At 46.4% G+C, this 23,362-nt stretch overlaps 2 protein-coding genes across 4 annotated transcripts; one reads left to right on the forward strand and one right to left on the reverse strand.

Annotated features, from left to right (window-relative positions):
- Positions 1-1,546: 1,546 nt before the first annotated feature.
- On the forward strand, positions 1,547-14,793 carry LOC116944631 (pleckstrin homology-like domain family A member 2). 2 transcript variants are annotated; one of them, XM_032958367.2, is made up of 4 exons: positions 1,547-2,981; positions 5,013-5,296; positions 6,817-7,036; positions 9,073-14,793. In XM_032958367.2, the coding sequence occupies exons 1-3, from the start codon at positions 2,812-2,814 to the stop codon at positions 7,020-7,022; spliced, it is 660 nt and encodes a 219-aa protein (XP_032814258.1). In that variant the 5' UTR covers positions 1,547-2,811; the 3' UTR covers positions 7,023-7,036; positions 9,073-14,793. The 2 variants fall into 2 exon arrangements, with proteins under 2 accessions (XP_032814258.1, XP_032814259.1); XM_032958368.2 differs by having other exon boundaries at positions 1,552-2,981; positions 5,013-5,281.
- A 1,297-nt stretch (positions 14,794-16,090) lies between these two features.
- Positions 16,091-22,847, reverse strand: LOC116944630 (uncharacterized). 2 transcript variants are annotated; one of them, XM_076068547.1, is made up of 3 exons: positions 21,415-22,847; positions 17,794-17,980; positions 16,091-17,636 (listed from the first exon to the last, which is right to left on the reverse strand). In XM_076068547.1, the coding sequence occupies exon 3, from the start codon at positions 17,487-17,489 to the stop codon at positions 16,671-16,673; it is 819 nt and encodes a 272-aa protein (XP_075924662.1). In that variant the 5' UTR covers positions 17,490-17,636; positions 17,794-17,980; positions 21,415-22,847; the 3' UTR covers positions 16,091-16,670. The 2 variants fall into 2 exon arrangements, with proteins under 2 accessions (XP_075924662.1, XP_032814256.2); XM_032958365.2 differs by having other exon boundaries at positions 16,091-17,490; positions 21,415-22,846.
- Positions 22,848-23,362: the final 515 nt, after the last annotated feature.

Below are 23,362 nucleotides of genomic sequence, written 5' to 3' on the forward strand. Positions count from 1 at the left end.
AAGACCCATTTGTACAAAGGGGACTACAGTCGGACCGTGTGGAAGTAACTTTTTAAAAATCTTAATGGATGTGTTTTGGGTTAGGTCACGTAAATATAAATGTGTCGTTCAAGCCGCCACCACCCGGCACAGCCAATTAGTAAGGGTTTGTCACGTAAACAATACATGCCAATTCGTTACTAGTACAGCACACTGGTGTGTTGGAGAGAGTAAACCCACCACAACATTTAAATTTCGAGTACCGTGACATTTCGCCAGTAATTACAACAAACAGCATAATCAGGCGACAGCCAGACTTGTGGGGAAATCCTCCCGTTTCGGTCTTAAATAGAGGGATACCTGTGAAATGTGATGTCGATCTAACCCCAAAAAACACATGGATAATATTGGTCGCGAAATCCTACGTGTTAAGCTATTAAAAACCCACTCGCTTTCCTCGGGGCTTCTTGTCGCCCACAGATGGACCCTCTGAGACAGTGGCCCTTGTAAACCTAACAGTGATTCACAATTGATTGTCGGCTCAGATCTCAAATAAGATGCCAACGTTGCCGCTGTAAAGCCCTCCTCGGAGGGTTGCCTTCGTGGCCGTGCCCACGTGCACGTGACACCCAACTCGTTTCACTGAGCCCCCGATGACATTTCGATTTAAAGCTTTCGTGACTGCAAGGATTCATCTTCTTTGGTTCTTTAGGTAAAGTCACGTCTGGAGGACAGCGCTGGAGACAGTCTCGTCCCTTCACCTGATGAAGGCCGCTTGTGTTGTGGCCGAAACGTCGTGATAATTTTATCGCGTTATTTTATTTTATCAATTTATTCTTTTACCCCCGATGACAGTTCAATGTTTAACACGCAGTGGGGCTTTCGCGACCAATATCACCCATAATATAGGTTTTTGTGGGTTAGATCGTGTAAATGTGTGTCGTTAAACCGGCCACCACCGGACAGCCAATTGGTAAGGTTTTTCACGTAAACAGAACGCGTCAATTCGTTACTAGAATTGACACAAGGCGATAATTATAATATATATTTGGGGGGACACATCCCCCCCAATATTCAAATATGCTGAAAATGTCCAACCCAATATATTACTATAAATAGATTTCTGTTAATATGATTGTGGTTATGGTTGTACTTTATTAATTCCTAATCTGCCATTACATACAATGAAACAAGAAAAGGTAAAAAGAAAAACAGAGCAATGTAATACAATATACACTATTTGACATTATTGTAAAAAATAAATAAAAAGTCCATCCTATGCGTTAGTGTTTATTTTGCCGTTGTAACTCGCTGACCACCCCACCCCGCCTCCGCGCGGGGCCCCACAATGAGAACACCTGTGACAAAGAGCTTCATGGCTCATCGGATTCCTCGACAGTACACAGTCTGAAATAGATTCCTGAATCTTCGGCCGAGCGGGGGCGTGGCGTGGGGGGGGGCGTGGGGGGCGTGGTGATGGGAGGGGCTGTAATTGCCACGTACGTCACGCGCGACCTTTCCCATATAAGGACCGCGCGCCCCTATAAGGAGCGCCTCGCCATATAAGGCGCTGCAGGCCGCGGTTTATATAAAGGGCGGAGGTGCGGCGACATCGTCGCCTCACCGCGGTCTTTAATCGCTCGCTCGCCGTGCGTGCGTGCGGGGCGTTGTTGCTCGCGCCCACGACAGCCGCGCGGCGATTGCGGAGTTAACCTCACGGACGTCTCCTTTCCTCTCGCTGTCTCTCTCTCGCTGTCTCTCTGTCGCCCGCTGGCTGGCTCGCTCCCGTCGTTCGGTTTACGCAGCGCGACCGACTTTTTTGCGGTGGACAAAAAACGAAACCGACGAGAACAAATTTGATGAAAAACTTGCGAAAACGAAGAAGCGTTCGAGTTTAGTCGACGAAGGTTCTCTCGTTGTTGTGAGGTGGCGGTGGTGGCCGCTGTCGTGGTGGTGGGGGGGGTCTGGTTTTTTTTCCCGCCATTTGCGTTTCTTGGGGTTCTGAAGCAGCTGCTTGCCGCTATTTGTTGTGGAATTTTATTTTTTGTTAAATTGTAATTTATTAAAACGCATAATGTCAAGATAAATGTGCGGGAGTGTAGTGCAGGGTTTAAATCGGAATGTGTGAATAATTAATTATGCTGAGCAGATGAGGAAACGTTGCTTTGGTTTAATGTTGAATATGCCGAATGAGGCGAAAAAATGTTATATGCTCTTCTGATGTTAATTCTTAAACGTTTTAAATAAGAATTATCACACTGCATTAAAATACACTTACTGCAATGTGAAAGTGCAAGAGCCGTTTGTAAGCCGATAATATAACGTCGAGAATTTTACTACTGTACAGTATATACAGTATACAAAAAATAAACAAAATTATGAAAATACAAAGCTACTTTGTTCAATATAGTGGTAAAAAAATTAACATCGCACTGCAGTGCTAGTATTGTACGAAAATTATATAGATTTATATATTGACGATCCTCCAGTCAGAGGAGACGTTTGCGTCAGTACTCCAATAGCAGTAACCGGTCGGTAGTCGTGAGGAATTAGTCTGCTACTGATTGATTTAACTTTGTAGGCATTGAGGAGCCCTATCCATCAGCGGTGTGAAGTCATCAACAGCAGTAGCAGTGGCACTGAGTAGCCCTATCAAAGCAGTAGCAGCGACATTGAGTAGCCCTATCCAGCAGTAGTGTGAAGACATCATCATCAGCAGTAGCAGCGACATTGAGTAGCCCTATCCATCAGCAGTGTGAAGTCATCACCAACAGCAGCAGCAGCAGCAGTAGGAAGGAATAAGAAGAGGAGGAGGGGGGGGGGGTGATAAAGATGAGGCCACACTGCGAGATCGTGCAAGAGGAGGCCCTGAAGGAAGGAGAGATCGAGAAGCGCAGCGATGGCTTTCTGCAGCAGTGGAAGAAGAAGCGCTGTGTCCTCACCAGCGATGGTCTCATGCTTTTCCCGTGCGACTCCGGCTCCGCCTCGTCCGGATCCATCATGTGAGTGGTGCCCTCTTTGTTTCTCGTTGCTTAATTCAGGCCCGTGTGTTTTGTTGTTGTTGTTATTTTTTGTTTAAGGGGTGTTTCGTGTGAACTACATCCTCGCCTGGTGTGTGTGGGAGTCCAGTTTGTGGGTTCTGATGCCTGCTGCTGTATATTTGGAGTTTGCGTGTCTCTCACCGTGGTCGCGTGGATTTTTCTCCGGATCCTCCGGTTTTCGACCCCCCCCCCCCCCCCCCTATCTCTACATTAAAATAAACATCACGCGTTTAGAATATTTGGCTACTGCTATGATGATAAGCCTCTTTCGCTGAGCTATCATTTGTGATGGCCAGGTCGCTTCTGAAACAAAGAGCTACATAGCTCAGTGGGCCCTTACATGGTAAAATAAACAAAAAATGGGTTATTTATTAGCACGTGTTATTTATTAGTCCCGCTTATTAGCCATAGTTTATGGCCTAGACCCAGTGTTCTTCACTAATTTTGAGAGGGTGGTGGTGAGGGGGCTACTCTTTCCCCGAGAAGACATCAGTGCGTGAGGGCCGCCACACATTTTAAACCCATTGGAATTGACAGCACGACGATGGTGGGGGGGGGGGGTGTTTTCAAATCTAGTGTATTGTCGCGGGGGCCCACGCTAAAGGCCACCACGGGCCTTGCAATGAAGACCATCGGGCTTAGAAAGCAGACGGTTCACGATTCGATTCGAGCCTGCTGCCATGATTATCACTGCGGTTGTGGCAAGCCGTGCTTCTTGATGGGTTCAAACGCGGCGCTTGCCCCTTCACTCGCGGTGGACTTTAAACGATCCTCTGATGTGGTTTTTTTGCAAGATGAGGCAGGAACATTGTTTCGCCAGTGTCGCGGGCCCAACATTTTTTAAATTATACCCGCAAAGTTTTCCTTAATTGGGATTATACATAGCGGTCATCGCCACCCAAATAAGCCAATTAAAGCTAACCCATGACCCTATTTAGCCTCGCGTGGACAAGATGGTTAACCTGGAAGGAATCTCGAAAGCCAGTTCTGTATCTCCTTTCCGCGGGGCCGTTCTTTCTAACACGGGGTTGATGCACTGCCCTGGAAGAGTTCCGAGTACGTGGATAAGTAGAGGTAGACGCGAAATTATATGCGGACGAGAGGCGTCGAGTGGCAAATTGAACATTCTAACCACGTTGATCCCAGAGGTAGTGAAGGCGAATTCATCCCGTTCGCGCATGAGTCGCACGGCATTGGGTCTCCCCCACATGCAAGTTCAAGTTTATTTGTTTAACCAGCTGAGAAATGAAAGGACCAGGGGTAGTCTCATTTTGCCAGAGTGACTTGGGTAATCTCTAAGAAATATGTTTGGACAATCGTCGGTGACTGGGCGAATACAACTTGTTACGCTTGAGAACATAGTTTAACTGATGGGTGGCGACAACCCGAATTTAAGTCCAGGATCTCAGTGGTACCGCCTGAGTGCTTTTATTGAGCCTGACCTGGCCATTGTCAAAAGTAGTAAATGTCCTCTAGTGTGCTTCATCCTTTGACTGCCCCTGCTGTTACAACGTCTTGAGTAAGACTACATACTTTTCTTCAGTCAATATCCTGCCTTTAACTAGCATATGTTCTGAAATACCTGTGTTCTGGAATCCATAAATTAAGTCAAACCTCCAATAGTCATCTTCCTTGAATAAGAAAATTCGATACCCCTTTCCCATTGACACATCCAAGTTGGATTGGTGTGGGCCCCTCACTTTACCGATTATTTCCACGGACTGGTTTCTGAGCCGAGCCAGAACCAAAGTATGAAACTCTTGAGCTCACAAGACATCTGCATTTGACTTGGGGCCAAGCAGGGCCAAGGGTGATGGTAAGGACATTTCATCACACGAAAAATTATAATGTAATGTCAGCAACACAGCTTCATGTTCTGCAGTGAACACAACAACTCCTGAGTCTGGCTGGCTCGGCATGACCCAAGCGCGGTTCGGTTGTGGCAGTGGAAAATAGATTACCATAAATAATTGACACCTCATGTATGCACAGCTCCGTGTCGCACGGGGATGGCGTGGGCCATGGCAACAGGAGGAAGGCCCCCAAATCTCTGCGCTTCGACGCAGTGAAGACACTGGACTGCGTCGATCGCAAAGGCCGCTTCGTCTACTTCACCATTGTGACGGCATCCAACCGCGAGATCGACTTCAGGTGCCTGGAGGACACGACATGGAGCGCCGAGATCACGCTGGCCCTCGTCGGATTCAAGAACCGCCAGGCGCTCCGCGATCGCGACCAGAAGAAGATGCTGGCGGCGCGAGGTGATGGCAGTGGCGGTGAGGGATGTGGGGAAGATGTGACAATGGTGATGGTGAACGTAGGGAGGATGTGGAACTTAAACACTTTCACGTGGTGGACTGTGATGTTAAATGGGACGGCGGAGGTGGTGTTGATTGTAATGATAACGATGGCTATTATGGATGTGGGTGTGAATGTTTGAGATAGAGGTATGTGGTGATAGTGGACATGGAGGAATAGAGTGTGTTGTTGGATGTGCAAAGTGAAGTGGGGGAGATGTAGAACATGGTGGTGGTATTGATAATCATGGTGGATTTTTCATGAGTGTAGAATGTGCTTGTGGATGTGGGGAAGATGTAGAATGTGGTTTTGGATGTGGTGGAGATGTAAAACGTAGATGTGGAGATTGTGATAGAGGAAACGGTGTTGACTATGCAGAGTGCTGTAGAATGTGGTCATTGTGAATTTGGGGAAGGAATTTGAACTTGGTGGTGGACATGGAGATGAATGCATGGGGCCAGGTGTAGCCACTGTCTGCCACATGATGATGATGGTAGTGGACATGGAGATGGTAGATGTGGATTAGATAGAGGACACGGTGATTGTGGTGGACAGGAAGGAGACGTCGGACGTGGTCAAGGTCATCATGGAGGTTGATCAGACATGGTCATGGTTAAATCTATCTTGACTTAAAGCTTTCATGACTGCAGGAATTAATATTATTTGCGTCTTTCAGTAAAGTCACGTAGATAGGTTAGATCACAACACAAGCGGTCGTCATCTATCTACGTGACTTTACCGAAAGACCCAAATAATATGGTCATGGTTGTGATGGTGTTGATGTAATTGAAGATAATAATGGAAGGAGATGGACGATATGAAGTATTTGGCCCGCATTGTCACGATGTGAATTTGGTTCCCATATTGAGCCAGCAATGCATTAAACGTTTGCAGTTTAAGCTTGCACAATGGCAATTTATTCCATGCAGGAATTCAGAAAATTTGTATATTTGACAGGTTTGGTATTAATATAAAAAATATGAAAATAATTTCAGATAAATAATCACAATTCACACAAAAAGAACTTTATCAAACAATAACCAATGAATAATATCAATTCACACCTCTAATAATGAAAAAAACCTAAACAATTAATCATTCGCACAACAAGAACTATATTGCGATACGGGAAGAAAATCATGTTGACCTACTTGGCCTTCATTCTTGAGCGTCTCTCTTTGAAATTAGCTCTCCAGAATTGGAAAACACCTTCTCACTTGGCAGTTTTGTCGCTGGCATACACAGGTATTTCCATGCCAGCTTCATCAGATGGGTGAAATCTGACCCCTTTCCATGTTCCAAAGTTGAACAGGACACCTTTCTTTAAAAACAAAACTGTGTAATTTCGTATTAAAAATAGAACTAGAAATCGATTCCTCTGTGAATGACTCCCCATCGCTGCGTGCAGGCGGTCAGTGGTGGACTTCAATATTTTCAGGGCATGAAGGTTTTACCAGAAATTTAAATAATAAAGAACGTTTCTGTTGTGGTCGTGCAGTGGCTGTTGAACGTGGCGACGATGGAGGCCGAATTAATGGACGCGGAAGAGATGGCGGAGGTGGTGTAGGTGGTGGAGATCGTGGAGGTGGTTTTGGAGGTCGTGGTGGTGTTGGAGGAGGTGTCTGGGCTGAAGGCGCGGCAGTGGCCGGCCCAGTGGGAGGGCTTTACCACGCTCCTCAGCAGCAGCGACATCGCTCCGGTTAAATCCAGAAAACCTGGTATGTCAGAGAGGCATTTGGTCATGCCTCGCTTCTTCAATTAGTATTGATTTGTAAGCTCAAATATACACACGTCGAATTGTGAGTGTGAATAGAGATGATTTTTTATTTGTAGTCATTAAATGTAATTTGGATACTGATGTGTCTTTGGTTATCGGCGTGAAAGAACCCGTGCTAAAGAGAAAAACAAATATACAGCCTCTGCAAATGAGATGCGGGAGCGAGGGGTGAGGGGGATTGGGTCGCAACACGATTTATTCTGGAGTAAAATCCTGACCCCATATTGTGAAACCTCATTGAATCGCTTTGGCGATTAATTGATTTGTGCTTGCTATAGGCTAAAGCATATTTGTTTTTTTTCTTCCAGGGTATGTTCTATTCAATTGTTATAGTCCAAAGCAGATATGTTCACGTATTTGCTTTGCACGACATTCGCGTTATTGTAACGTTGACACAATTTACATGCAAGTACAAAAAGCTAATTCTCTGGCGTCCAATTTCATGCGTGTATCTCATGCATAGTGGGCATACGAAATTATATTTTAAAAATCGTCACGAGCCGTGGAGAAAAGCAGCGCGCACGTGCCCTCTGTTGGCGTCTCTGAGCATAGCATTTTGACTTTAAAAAAATCAATGTCACGTCATCGTACGTAAAGAGGCATCAAGGCCCTCAGGGGATGGGGGGCGGTCTAAAGACAATCATGCGAGGTTAGCAAGATGCCTTTCGAGGTCAAATAGGTTTTATTGTCATTTAACCTTTACAAGGCTATTGGGTGACGCTAAAGGTGACTGGTTGCCACGATCCTCTTGGCCTTTTGCATCCGCTGTAATATATTGACTTTGTCATCAGGCCCTGCCTCTTGCTTCTGGCAGTGTCGTGATGTCTACCACAGTTTTTTTGACAATTGTAATTAATGCTGTTATAAATGCCACATGTGTAACGTCTTCTCACCAGTGTCATGCATCATGCTATTTTGGATCGCTAGCTAGATTTCCATACATTGTTCTGGTTGTGTATTACTCGTGTTAATAGAATGTCCCTGCTGTTCTACAAACCTGCTGTAAACAATCCCTTCCCACATAACGTGCTTGACATTTTGAAAAAAAAGCCTCTTAGCTCAATGGATCTTACCCAAATTAAACTGACTATCCACGTGGTATAACCAAATGACAGTAGTACATATATTGATTTGCTAGTTTATTGGACTCAACTTTTCAGAGGGTTTGGAATCAATTTATGGTTGAGTTGGTGGAAACTTTAGCAAATTTATTATTTCACACTTGTTTAAATCAAGCCAAAGTATCTCCCTGTTAAAATTAGCATTTATCTTGTGCTCATCTGCATATGCCTTCCTGAGCCATTGCTTAACGTTTAATTACTTTATTTGTCAGGTGTCTTTCCAGATGTATAATGACTGCGGTTGACTTGCCATAATGTTTTGCTCATTTTATCAACCCAGAAAGGATTGCGCTGAGTCAAACCCTGTTCTGAGATTTTAATTAATCGATTGATTACTGAGCAAGGGGGCCCTTTGTGACTGATTAGTCAAAGGCACATTGTCTCGCTGCCGAACTAATCGTGGGACATTGCTCATCTCGTTTAGGATGCCGTAGCCAGTGGTGTAAATACCTATTGTTAGAGCCAGTTTATTTGACAGCCACTTTTGAAGGCTCATTGCCCAGATGTAAACCAGCCGGGTGGCTCGGCCCTAGAGCGAGTGACTCGCATTCTGAAAGTTGCATGTTCAAATCCCGTTTGGGGGGGTTGACTCGGCGCATCCTTACAGGGGGTCCATAAAAATGAGTGCTATTTTGTCAGGGAAGTCAACAGTGGTTGTCCTTTCGAGAGACACACCCCTGTGCTAGGAATGTGGAATTTCCACCACTGGCTCGAAGCTCTGAACAGTCGATGAGCACTGCCGCAATGCTCCTTTAAGGATGAATCACTTTTGCTTTGCATTTGCTTAATTGTAAGGCAGGTACGTATTTCACATGTCCACGGCCCCAGTAACCGCTCTGTGTGTTTATGCCTGCAGGATTGCGAGAGTGATTAAATGCCGCATTTGTTGACCGAGCTGGATTACCAGACGCAGCCAAGGCCTCGTCGTGAGAGGGCAGCCGTGCTGCATCCTTTCCTTGCTGCGTTTCTGAACACTTCATCTGAACGTCTGATCCACACCTCCGGACCATCATAATAAGTACAGTGAACTCCTCAAAGACTTGCTGCAACGATGGCAAGGATATGTTTTGCGCGCGTCGGTGGCGCTTGGGTGCTGTAACGCGCAAAATCGACAAAACCATCTCTGCACGATGCTCATTCGCGACAGCAAGAATGTTATCGCGAGCGGAGAGCAATGCTTGAATAATGAAAAACGACGGATGCCTCCCATGTTTTCGCTTGTGCTGCCGAGTCTTGGATTTACGCCTGAGGCCTGCATACAACATGGATGGAAGTGCATCTGGCTGGACTGGTTGCCGGCCGATCGCCAAACTGTGATGATGAATTCACGGTGTTTTAACGAAGCACATGACTTGTGCAGATAGGAATGAGGATGTAACGAGTGAACACTTGTGCATAACCAGGGACTTTTAGTCACAGTGTCGAATTATAAATGTACACTTTATCGTTAAGCATAGATTGACAACAATTAAAGGAGCTAGTGAAAGCTTCCTTGGCTAATTGCTGCCATTTCGACAGACTAGTATGGCAATGTTTTAGCGGTTGCTTTTCACAAATTTTAAATCAACTACATTGTAGTTTTTTTCAGTCCAACAGTGCAGTGATATAAGAAATTACCAGAAATATGTAGATAAGTTTTGCGCTGTTTTACACGTTCATCGTTGAACGTCATCTAATAACTAATCTATTTTAAGTCCCATTTTTTGTAATGCTTCAGAATTGGTGGCATTTAAAGTTGAACGATTGATGGAGTAAATTAAGTTTCAGCAACTGAAGCAATTGGCGGGACCCCGGGGTCCCATCACTGCGCCGGGGTGGGAAAAACCGCGTAGCGACACGAGTCTTGCCTTACCGACAACAAAACTAGTGGTCAATCGATTGGCCTCGTCGAGAGCTACTCGGGGCACTAAGTTTCGGAAAAAATTGAAAAATTACATAAACGCGTTAAATTCACCGCGGGGGCGGGCTCGCCTTGGCAAAGAAGCTGAGGATCGACGGCTGACCGGAGGGCGTTGTCTCCGCACGCGACTGCGGTGGACGCCCCCCGGGGCTTGCGTTTGGCCGGTGGGGTGGCGCCCATCGTGTTGATCGCCGCCTGCTGGTGCTTGTTGGCGCGAGTCTGGGCGGGCGGCGCGTTGCTGTCGGGATCACGAGTGGGGCGGACTGAAAAATAATAATTATTGACCTGATTTTTGCGGGACCCCGGGGTTCCGCCAAATGATTCGACTGACAACAAAAAATCCCGTGACCTTTCAACAGTAAAGTTAAATTCACATTTATGTGCGCAAAAGGTCACAGTAAAATCATAGCCAAGTATTTAAAACAAGTTATTTCATAACTTGAAAGAAGGTCGGTGTGTTTTCATATTTATTTTAGCAGTGATTTAGAATGTTATCAACGTAATGCTTGCAGTTGCGAAGATATTGTAATGTGTAGTGTTGCGGTCATGTGTAGTCAGCCTGCATTGCACCAAGTTGGTGGATTATGTGAACGGTACCAATCTTTAGCTTATTTTCACTTTCTGTATAAACTTATAGTCCATCTCGTTTTTAAGATTATTTTACAATTGTGACTTAACATCGCATTACCATATGCTCTTGTTATAGAATTAATTATCTGCCACTGGATAAGTATGCATGCTCATTTCTTCCATCGCTCTTCGAACGTTTTCACAATTGTTGATTTTTTTTTACTTCCATTTTACCGACTCGGTCTTAAAGCTAATACAGTAGCGAATACCACACTTAAATAACTGTTTTATAAGTACAATAAAGTAGATATTGGGCTTCAATGACCGAAACGCACTCGTCTAGAGGTCTTGTCTGTGCTAGGCCAGCACTCTGCCATCTAGTGGCGTGAATTAGAATAATGTTTTAGTGTACTGTATATATTTATAGTGAAAATAGTGAGCTATGTGCATTATGTGTGACTCCACACTATTCAACACACAAATCCAGTAGCTGTCCGTTGAGTCCCACGGTTGGTATCGACCAAGACGGTGTTTTTTTTAGTTCAATGTTACCAGAGGGCAGGAGAGAGAGCTAGCTCTCCTTGTGCTGTAGTGAGCCGTGACAATCTATGCTCAGCATGAGTTGTATTGGTAGGAGAACAGTGGGGGGTCATGTGGATTTCTGGATGAGAATTTCAAGTAACCTATCCACAATACATTTTAGTGCCACGTTTCATTGGCAACATTGTAGATCCTAAAATCCTTCACTGCGAGACGTGAGACTGCAAGCTTCCTGGAGCAAATATGCGAGAACAAACATGCTTTTCGAGGCGGATTTTGATTGTGTTCACTGATCATCTGTCCAAACAAACCAATATATAATAAAATAACACAACTAGACCAGGACAATACACCTGTGCCATGTATTTTTCAAGTTCATCCAGTTTGCTTCATTTTTATCCAGTGTGAAACGTGACTGGCTGTCTGTAGATATTTGGTAGGGATAATTGGTCACTTTTCCAGCGTTTCCGAACAATTTGGGTGCGCGTATGCAAAATATATCGGCAAATCAACTTACGACTGCATGTCAATCGGGCCTAATTAGGGCCTTAACACCATACATTTTTAATGTTGGAAATTGTGGTTTGTCAGCTCTTGCCATATGGCCAAAAGCTGGTCCCTCAAATTGTAGCTTTCAATTGAAAGTGGAACTGTTCACTTGTTTTATCATAAATATTCCAACCTCATGTCTTCTAAAATATTTCAGAAATCTCAGGCAGTATCAAGCAGTTTTAGACCTTTAGGGATTGATGTAATTGTTTGAAGGAAAAGCAGTCTTCGTTAATGTCTAGTGGAAGCATAGCCAAATTTCCAGTATTTTCTACAGATTGCACCATTTTCCACTGAAAATTGGTTGAAAATTTCCTTCGAGGGTATTAATCGGACCCTGTAGCATGTTTAGGTAATCATGCTTCTCGCAAACGTTCAGCCTGCAATAAATTTGAAAGAGAGCTCTACTTATACTTGGTGGCAGGAACTGCATTGTGACCAACTCTTTGTGATTAACCCCTTAGCATTGTTTTATGGTGAAATTGCGTGCTAATAATGTACACTCAGAAATCATTCTAACAGTGGCACACAAACCATTTTGCTCACTAAAATAAAGGTGCATGCTAAGTGCATTGCATTGAAGGATTTTTTTTACCATTAAGTGAAACCAAGTAAGTTTTATTACTGGTATTACTGTTACTACCATCACAATCGTATGTTCTGCACAAGGTGACAGCCAGTTAGTGTTTGCTCTATAGAGGTCAGAGTACATTTTGTGTGAAAATATATTTTTTAACACGCATTGTGTCTAACATTAAATTATCAGAACAAAACACTGGAGCACGCTGCGATTTTTGCCACAAACTGCAACGCCCATTCTCTCCGAGGAATGGGTGCTGTTTCCATGTTGAACTACACAAACGTGACAGCCACCACTTTCAAGTAGCCTTGATTACATTTCACATTCAGATTTTACTAAAAATGTAAAATCTCTATCAGAGGGCAGTGTTCCGCTTGTCCGTGTATTTTTTTTTTGAATCAACATACCATCTGTTTTTCTGGTGTTGTGAGCTGATAATTGTAGACGTGACCGACATCTCGGAGACTGTGGTGTGTAGACTCGATCTTGGTTGTGTTAGATAGACCAGGTACAGTATATGTTCGTTCCTCGTGGCTGTTCACTGGGAAAAGAGCTTGAACCGATTCTGTTACCTCGGCAGGCTTTTTTTGGGTCCGTGATCACGTTGTTTAAAGACCTCTCGAATGGTTAATTTCAAAAGCCACATGTTAGGTGTGACAAGACACCGAACGAGTTGTGAAACCTACATTGTTCTTGCGGTGGCTTCGCTTGCATTCAAAGGCCGAGGTTTACTTGTGGTTCATGGGGCAGTAATGTCTTAGGCTTTAACATCGAGCGTGTACTTCTCAGCTCCTTGGGTAAAATAACTTCGGGCTTTCTTGATTCGCAAGTTTAAAGAAGTCTCGTCAAGTCGCCAGTGGTACAACGAGAACATGACAAATACATTCATTTTTGTGTGTGCATTATCTTGCTTCAGCCTAATAGCAGGTGGTTTATGTTATTGGGGGAGAGGCCAATCCGTCCATTTGTGTACACAGTGACGTCTCGCATACTCGCCAACCCTACCGATTTAAGTGACGTGCCGCGAATTGTTATACCCTTTTACCACATACCTCTTTTTCAAAGCCAATCACGGCTTCATGAAAGATAAAGTAACGTTTGCTTTTTTAAAATTGGTACGCAGTTAAGAAGGTTTAAAACGCTGTAGCCTGCCTCTTACATTGCAAGAGTTGACCAGTATGCATCTTGTGCTAGAAGATGCCTGTCGCGAGACGCTTGGAAGTGTCTGTAGCACTTTATCAGTGGTCTTGACCCACTAACCTGTGATGCTCTGCTCTCTACTGGGCCTCCCATGATAGACATAACTGTTTGCCATTAGAATTCAGCATCGCAATTGTGGTACGATTGTGGAAGTCCTGAAATACACGAGGATTTGCCGATGACGAATTACAGATACTACCTGAAACTCTTGCTTCTCGCCCAATGGCAAGTCACGATTGCGGACGAATGGAATCTGTTGGTGGACGGTCAACTTCACGGCAACATTAAGTTCCCAGTTGTATGGGGGAGGGGGGTGCAAGTGTTGCTCTCTCGCACGTGTTGGGTTTTCTCCTACTGCTTGTTTCCTCCCACAAGTAAACGCCAATCCACTGATAACATCTTCATATGTGAATGACCGGGCAAAGCTTTGGGTGGGGGGGGGGGGATTTTGCGCTGGCTTATCACTTGTCTTGTATCTCGAGCTTCTGGGTCGCTCGGTCTCTTCGAGAGCGAGCTGAAACTGTGTGACGGCACGTTACAAAGTTTAACCCGACCAATATTCACAACGAAGGGAGGTTTTTTTTTTCCTAAGGGGGGGGGGGGGCGGGGGTTAGATCGCATATCAATGAATGTCGTTAACCCACCACCACCCGAATCCGACAATTAGTGAGGTTTGTCACGTAAACCGAACGTGCCAGAGAGTAAAACCCGCAACATTTACAAATCGAGTAGGACGTTTCGCTGGCGATTGCAACCAGCTTCAGACAATTTACCAGAACTGTGAAGAAGCCTTCCTGTTTCAGTCTTAAATAAAGTAAAGTTGATGTCATCACTGTGAGCCCATCGGGAACAAAAAACAACCCCTTTATGATGCGCGAGTAACAAGATGAAATTATTCCCAGTTTTTGGAAACAGCCACAAGCCTTGTGCGTAATTTGCATTGCCTGCCACCTCGTGGATACAACTTGTAACGTTAAGGATACGAATGCGCATTATGCCGGTAGTGCTCAATTGTATTGCCCCGTCTGGCTGTGATGCTTCGTATGCAGCCTCTGTCGCCGTTCACTTTTACAATGGCGTGATTAGCAGTACTTGTGAATTCACGATGACAGTGCTAGCCGTCCAGAGTCTGTGATGAGTACATTTAGCAGTGCGTTTTGCTGCGCGAGTCGTGTAAAGTGTGCGTGTACATAAGTGTAGTGTAAAATGTTCGTGTTGAATAAACGTATTTAAATGCACTGTGACCATTTCTGTGGATTGTGTTGATATGGCACGATTGCAACAGGCGCTTGCTTAATATAAAAAAAACAATATTTTGTGGTCGGAATTTGTTTTAATCACTTAATTTTACAATCTCGAGGTGCGCCTGCTATAAATGCATGTTTGTAATCGGAGACAAACATGAAGACATAGACGGACACGAAAACACGCACATGGACATGTAGACAAAACACAGAAACACCACATGGAGACAGAGCGAGACGGACAAATACACTTGAAGAGATAGATACAAACACGGAAACACTTCAGTGACTGACATGCATGAAGGCACAGAGACACCGATACACAGCCGAGAATACACTCGGAGAGAAACGTAAACAAACAAAATGATGGTCGCCTCTAACATCTAAAGTACACGAGCTAAGACGATGTATTGTGACCATCTACACCTGTGTGTGTGTCTGTGTCTCCTCCTGCGGAGGAGGCTCGTGAAGGATGCTCCTGGCCAGTTGGAAACGGTGGCCCGACAACAACAACGGAGGGCAGAGGAGCGACGCTCCCAACAATGAGCGGAGTCCTGGGTGGCTAAGGCACAGCGAGTTGGCACGGTAGGGGGCACAGGTGGTGCATCGGCCAGTCATCTCAGTCGACCCATGGCACCGCCTCGGTCTGTCCCGTTACCTGCCCGCGGGCGTTCGACACCTCACGTGGCCTTAACGTGCACATAGCCTGGCACAAGCGCCGTGGTGACGTCTGTGTCTCCGTGTCTGCCTTTGTGTGTCTCACTCGTAACCACATTTTAAAAAGCCCACAACTTTGTATCCGAGTCAGCAAGGGTACACCGCTTAAACCCTTAGAAAAGGGACTTTTGTTGAACCTTGCATTCATTTTCCATTGCTACAATGTTGCAAGACATTCCACGCCGTGCAAAAGAGTTACGCGGTCGGATTAGCACAACAAACTCACGACGGTTGGAATAGCGCTTAAACAAAACTACAGCGGATTACGCGTAAAATGCCACAACTTACACGAGGGGCAATTACTCAGTTCAACATCGCCTGTGTAAGAGAAGTGAGGTATTAAACAACAAAAAACACCGTGCACAAAACCGCCGAGCGTTAATTGTGAACCACTGCCAACTTTGCACCTTTAACGGAGGAACAGCAGCAGGAGCAGATTCAATTTAGCCTCAACTGAAGCCGTAAAAAAATGACAAATTATGACGTTATCAGACATTTATTTACCGATGTAATTTAAAATAAAAAAAAATATTCAACTCAAGGTGAATTCATAAAATAAAAATTACTCCACTGATTTCTTCCAACAATGTTTTTATTTCTCTAGCTTTAGCTGCTGTGTGGCACAGTCATGAACGATGCTGTCATCGTAATTCAAAGACGATGGCGAATGTTGCGATGTTATCGTCGCTCAGCTGTTACTTCCACGTGACATGGAGGGCCTCGAGGAGAGCCTACAAATATCACAGCCTAAGGCCCTGCTCATATTAGCTCATGGGTTCATGTTTCCCTGGTCACGTGCATGGATTTCACATTTGGATAGCGATTGTTACGTCACTGTTCACTGAGCCAGCGATTTCTCCACCAGTAAGGTGGGGGGGAGGCACTCCTCCGGAAAGCCGGTCAGAGAGGGGCGTGGTTAACGTGCAGGAGAAATCTGAGATGTGTGCGGAGAACGTCAGCGCCGCATTGCGGTGACACGGGCAAATTCTGATGGTTTTTTTCCCAGAAGATGCTTGGCATAGAGTTTCATGCGAAAACGTCGTATCTGGTTGCCGAAAATGTGGTTGCGACAATTGTTCTTCAATTTGCTGGTGAGCTAAAACAACAACAACAAACAACAACAACAATCTTCCGTTGCGTATCACGATGTTGAGTCATGGCTGCGCGGTGTTCGGCCGCACGAGACCACCGCAGGGGCCATTCTCGAACGAGTCGAGGAAAGCGAGGGCCCTGTCTCTGGCCTCGCGCGCCAGGTCGGCACTGCGGGCCCTCCTTGTCTCCATGACACTGGGGCTCGAGGGCAGCAGGGCCTTCAGCAGGCGGCGCCTCTGCGCCGTCGAGAGGGACGCTCCGGGTGTGCCCGCCATGGCCCTGGGGTCTCCGGTAGTGGCGCCGAACCCCGTGCAGGCCGACCTCACCCCGGACCTCCTGGTGGCGAGCGGACTCCTCGATGCCATCACCGTTACTCCACCTAATCCTCCGCCGCCGGAACCTCCTCCTCGGCCCGTATCGCCCGCACCACCGCAGACAGATTTGTGGCCGTCGGTTGATTTGTGGACTTCCGCGCGGCCGGCCGACATCGACACGGACGGCCCGGGCGGGAGCGTTTCGGTAGCGGCGGGGAGGGCCACGCCGCCGCAGCCGCAGCCGCCACCACCGCCGGGCGTCCTCGTCGGCCGTCGCGGAACGACGCGGAGAATCTCGCGAGCGGCGTCGGTCTCCGGCCCCGGGAAGGCGCGACGCTCGGCCAGCCGCCCCGTCGACAGGCGCACGACGGACAGCTCGCGCCGCAGCTGCCGCCGGGCCCTGTCGGCCGACTGGGCCGCCCTCGCCCTGAGGAGCTCCACGCTCTCGAGCCGCTCGGCCAGCTTACGCGACTCGGCCACGTTGGCGTGGAGGCAGCGCTGGAGCCGCGCGCTCGACAGCGCGTGCCGCATCGCCGACGCTTTGCTCGGCGGGCGGGCTTGCAGCATTCTTGAAGGACAACAAAAATACTCTTTGGTTCTTTCGGTAAAGTCACGTAGTTAGAAATGAAATCAAACAAATCGCGGCGTTTCGATCGCAACACGAGCGGTCGAAACGTCGTGATTTTATTTAATTACAAATTTCTACCCACGTGACTTTACCGAAAGAACCAAAGAGCATCGATTCCAGCAGTCACGAAAGCTTCAAATCAAGATTGACAACAAATATATATGCGCAGTATCTAAAAATCTCTATATCGTACGTCTTAATATCGCGTGCCCGCATATCGCGGGGTCTCTGTCTCGCCCGTACCTATAGCGCCCGTCGGTTCTCCTTCGGCGCGATGCCGAACTGTTGCCACGTTGAGCTGCCTGCCTTGCGGTGGCACGGTGGCGCAGAGGGCGAGAGCGCTGAGCTGGCGACCGCTGAGAGCCTGGGTTCGAATCCAGGCCCTACGGGCGGCGGAGTGAGTTGATAGCCTCAACCCAGTTGCCAACGACTGCACGCAACAACAAACAAAAACCCCGTAACATTACGTTTGGTTCTGCGCTTAATTTGGCAAAAAATTCAGTTTGCGTGTCACACCGTGAACCTCTGATTCTCATATGCAGAGTGAGTTGGGTGCGTGCTGCCCTCTCTACTGTGTGTGGACCGGAGTATCACAGACGATGGGACGTCAGGGGTAGTACATTACAGGAGTAGTTCTGTGATGTCTGCTTCCGTGGCACGATTCTCACATGAATGGTGTCGTTGCTCTGCGAGAGATACGAATGCGTTCTTGGTCTCGTGCTGTGATGCCGATAATGATGATGACGTTCAGAAATAATGAAGATAAGATATGATGATTATAATGATGAGTCGATATGATGATGAGGAGCCGTGGTGTGAGTTCGTGTGCATCGCAGATTGGTGAGGGTGTTGGCGGTTTGGGGGAGGCCTTCATCCAGCAGTGGATTGACCATGACCGATGAGAGAGATATATATGTTTTATATTACGCTTCTTTACCCTGGAATGCCTCACAGAGCCTCGTGACTTCTCCAAGATTTCGTAGTAAGTGGCGATGATGATTGCTGTATATATTCCAATTGAGCAATTATAATATTTGCATTATTATATTGTCGTTATCATCATCGTCGTCGTCATCATGGCGATAATGAAGTAAAACTGACACTCATCACAATCCCACAACTACAAGCCCTACCTCATCATGGCGATATTGAAGTGAAACTCACACCAACTCATCACAATCCCACAACTACAAGCCCTATCTCATCATGGCGATAATGAAGTAAAACTCACACTCATCACAATCCCACAACTACACGCCCTATCTCATCATGGCGATAATGAAGTAAAACTCACACCAACTCATCACAATCCCACAACTACAAGCCCTACCTCATCATGGCGATAATGAACTAAAACTCACACCAACTCATCACAATCCCACAACTACAAGCCCTATCTCATCATGGCGATATTGAAGTAAAACTCACACTCATCACAATCCCACAACTACAAGCCCTATCTCATGGCGATAATGAAGTGAAACTCACACCAACTCATCACAATCCCACAACTACAAGCCCTATCTCATCATGGCCATAATGAAGTAAAACTCACACCAACTCATCACAATCCCACAACTACAAGCCCTATCTCATCATGGCGATAATGAAGTGAAACTCACACCAACTCATCACAATCCCACAACTACAAGCCCTATCTCATCATGGCGATAATGATGTAAAACTAACACCAACTCATCACAATCCCACAACTACAAGCCCTATCTCATGGCGATAATGAAGTGAAACTCACACCAACTCATCACAATCCCACAACTACAAGCCCTACCTCATCATGGCGATAATGAAGTGAAACTCACACCAACTCATCACAATCCCACAACTACAAGCCCTATCTCATCATGGCGATAATGAAGTGAAACTCACACCAACTCATCACAATCCCACAACTACAAGCCCTATCTCATCATGGCGATAATGAAGTAAAACTCACACTAACTCATCACAATCCCAAAACTACAAGCCCTATCTCATCATGGCGATATTGAAGTAAAACCCACACCAACTCATCACAATCCCACAACTGCAAGCCCTATCTCATCATGGCGATAATGAAGTAAAACTCACACCAACTCATCACAATCCCACAACTACAAGCCCTATCTCATCATGGCGATAATGAAGTGAAACTCACACCAACTCATCACAATCCCACAACTACAAGCCCTATCTCATCATGGCGATAATGAAGTGAAACTCACACCAACTCATCACAATCCCACAACTACAAGCCCTATCTCATGGCGATAATGAAGTGAAACTCACACCAACTCATCACAATCCCACAACTACAAGCCCTATCTCATCATGTCGATAATGAAGTGAAACTCACACCAACTCATCACAATCCCACAACTACAAGCCCTATCTCTATCGCCCTGCCACCTGCCCTGCAGTAACATCGGAACCACTCCCATTATTTTACTTTATTACCAATTCTGGCTCCAACAATTAGGACGACACATCCTAAGCCGCGGTGTTGCCGAGTTCACTCTCCATGATCGGGTGAGGAGCTCGGTGAACCGCGAGAGCCTCAGAGTCGAGGCCGCTGCCCCTCCGGATCGAGAGGAGCTGGTTGAGGTGGTTCGGGCCCCCCCGGTAAGGAAGCCCCCCGGTAAGGATGCCCCCCACCCCCCGGTAGACTCCCCCTGGAACTCTACCGGGCAGCAGCAGCAACGTCCCGCTGGGCGAAGGACCCCGGGGCTGGCCCAGGACCACGCTGCTAGAGTCTGTCTATAGTAGTGTAGTGTGTAGTGTATAGTGTAGTGTATAGTGTAGTAGTGTATAGTGTAGTGTGTAGTGTAGTAGTGTAGTGTATAGTGTAGTGTAGTGTGTAGTGTATAGTGTGTAGCGTCTATAGTAGTGTAGTGTATAGTGTAGTGTGTAGTGTAGTGTAGTAGTGCATAGTGTAGTAATGTATAGTGTAGTAGTGTATAGTAGTGTGGTGTATAGTGTAGTAGTGTATAGTGTTTAGTAGTGTAGTGTATAGTAGTGTATAGTGTAATAGTGTATAGTAGTCTATAGTGTAGTGTATAGTAGTGTGGTGTATAGTAGTGTGGTGTATAGTGTAGTAGTGTATAGTGTATAGTAGTGTATAGTGTAGTGTATAGTGTATAGTAGTGTGGTGTATAGTGTAGTAGTGTATAGTGTATAGTAGTGTGGTGTATAGTGTAGTAGTGTATAGTAGTGTGGTGTATAGTGTAGTAGTGTATAGTGTATAGTAGTGTAGTAGTGTATAGTAGTCTATAGTGTAGTGTAGTAGTGTATAGTGTATAGTAGTGTGGTGTATAGTGTAGTAGTGTATAGTGTAGTGTATAGTGTAGTAGTAGTGCTGGAGTCTATCACCAGGGAGAGGGAGGTGTGGACCGCCACGACTCAACGCGCTGCCGCCGCGACCCTCACCAGGACAAGCGGCCTGAGAGGCGAAGGGACATCCTAGACCCTTCGATGCAGGATAACCTCGCTTGCAAGTGCGACGTGGAGTCGCCGAAGTGACGGGAGCGAAACGACGCGAAATAAAGTCGAGCAAATGAAGAAAATAAGAATCCGTGCAGAAGCAAACGCGTCCACATGCCAGATCGAAAACATCGATATCACAAAATGAATTCCCTGGAGCGTGAATCTGCTCGGGAAATATTATTGTTTAGACCGATCATAATACAATTACAAGCTTACGTTACACAGACATTAAACGGACACGGGGCGACTATTGTTCTAATATTTAAAGAGACAATGATACGTTTGTCAAAGCTACTTGCACGTGAAGATATCACAAAGCATCGCCAGTGTAACATCAAACTGTAATTTAGAAATGTACGTGTGTATGCGTCTGTCACACTTTACCTTCATAGGTGCTCGCTAATAACACGCCCCTGGAGTCCGTTAAAGCTATACATGAGGATCTTTGTCACATTTACAGGCAGAAGTGAGACAAGACGGAAGGAGGATGGAGTGGCATGATGATGGTGGTGGTGGCTGGTGGAGAGAGTGGAGGAGGCACATAACCATCTGTGTGTGTGTGTGTGGATTGATAATTACATGAACGCATCGAGGGAGAGAGAGAGAGGGGAGGGAGAGCGAGCGAGCGGGTGGCCAGGGCAAGGGGGAGTGGGGCACCTAGAGAGCTCGCTACGCGGTGCTTGGGAAAACATCGATGGTGATTGTGGGGGGGTGGGGGGGGGACTTCCCAGTCTGTGTGCGTGGTGTCCGTGGGTAGCGGTGGTGCAGCGGTTGCCCCAACAATCTGTTTTCCTTGCGCTACGTGCGCACGGCTGCATGAGATGCGGGAGGAATGCGTTAGATGGAATAACCTGAGAATGTTCAAGAGGCCATGCGCACAATGGGGCCCTTATATCTGGGGAACACAGCGACTGCAGCCAAGACTCTCGCTGTGCCAGAGCAGCACGACTCCACGTGGTTATTGTGTGTGGGGAGGGGGGAAGCAGTGGCATAGTGGTTAGCGCGCTTGGTTACTGCATTGTGTGTGTGGAGCGGTGGGATAGTGGTTAGCGCACTGCGTTATGAATCCGGCGCACAGATTTTCCCTGACGGCCAACACCCAGTGACGATTATTTGAACCGGTCCTGGGCCTCCCCACAAATGAGTACCTGGTGCGGTGTGTAAACATCGCGACTAGGGAGACAAAGGCGGCCGGGCGTGGTGCTGGCCACCCATCCCCTCGTGTGCCGTTACCGCCCTTCAAAGGTGCCCCTAGTTAACAGCACTTGCCCCAACAGTCCGTTGAAGGCTATACGGGGGACTTTGTTGTTGTGTGGTTGGATTCTATATCAGGTGTCAGTCACCATGGATTCATGTTCCTAATCCCAAACGTCTCTCTCACACACACACATTGTCCCCCAAGCCTTTAGCACAAACACCACCCCTCCCTTCTTCCACACACACACACAAACGCACGCCCGCAACCACGCGACTATAATTTAACTGCAGTATTATGAAGATGACGGCACAGTGAGTGGCTTGGCAGCCTAGATTTAGTACAACTTTAACACATTCTTTAATAACAACGTGGCCGTCAAGGCAAGTGTGAGATGTGTATCTGAAAATAAATATCAAATTGGAGGTTTTCATTTTGGCAAAGTGCTACCCAGCGGTGTGCTGTACTGCAAGACCGTAGCCATGGAGTCAACATTGGGGGGGCCAAATCTTCCAGGGGGTCTGCCCCCCCCCCCCCAGAAAAAAATAAACCTAAATTTGAAAACGAATTTCCTGCCATTTCCTGCCTAAAATATTTAAAAAATTCACTAACACATAGAATGGACTTTTTTTTTTACATTGTACGTAACGGCAGAGATTATGGTATAATAAAGTACAACCATAACCACAATCGTATAAACAGAAATTTATTTTATAGCAATATATTGGGGGGGGGGACATTTTGAGCATATTTGAATATTGCGGGGGATGTGTGTCCCCCCCAGTATATATTATAATTACGGCCTTGCTCTACTGTCAGTGGTAACACAGCAATCATTTGATTGGCAGTGTGTGTGTACCTCCCCAACTTGTGCACACTGGTCATCTCGCTAACGTGGGGCGAGATGTTGTTTACTGCCTCGCCTGGTGTACAGGAGGTCGTTGGTTCGATCCCCGACCCTGACGCCTGATGTATACAATATACCTCCAGTTTTCCCCTCCACGTGTGGAATCAACATCACGCGTTCAGAGTATTTGCCTGCTGCTATCAATTTCCACATGACGGTGAGCCACTTTCGTTGAGCTGTCATTTGCGATGGCAAGGTCGCTTCTGAAATAAAGTCACTATACAGCTCGG

This window comes from Petromyzon marinus, chromosome 21, assembly GCF_048934315.1.
Source record: "Petromyzon marinus isolate PM22_M1 ecotype Great Lakes invasive population chromosome 21, UKy_Petmar_22M1.pri1.0, whole genome shotgun sequence".
NCBI lineage: Eukaryota > Metazoa > Chordata > Hyperoartia > Petromyzontiformes > Petromyzontidae > Petromyzon > Petromyzon marinus.

Excerpts from the sequence above, each read along its gene's own strand:
- LOC116944631 (XM_032958367.2), top strand. The coding sequence starts at position 2,812 with ATGAGGCCACACTGCGAGATCGTGCAAGAGGAGGCCCTGAAGGAAGGA. Across the intron at positions 2,982-5,012 it reads GCCTCGTCCGGATCCATCAT|CTCCGTGTCGCACGGGGATG; the intron begins GTGAGTGGTGCC and ends ATGTATGCACAG. Across the intron at positions 5,297-6,816 it reads GCGAGGTGATGGCAGTGGCG|TGGCTGTTGAACGTGGCGAC; the intron begins GTGAGGGATGTG and ends GTGGTCGTGCAG.
- LOC116944630 (XM_076068547.1), bottom strand. The coding sequence starts at position 17,489 with ATGCTGCAAGCCCGCCCGCCGAGCAAAGCGTCGGCGATGCGGCACGCG.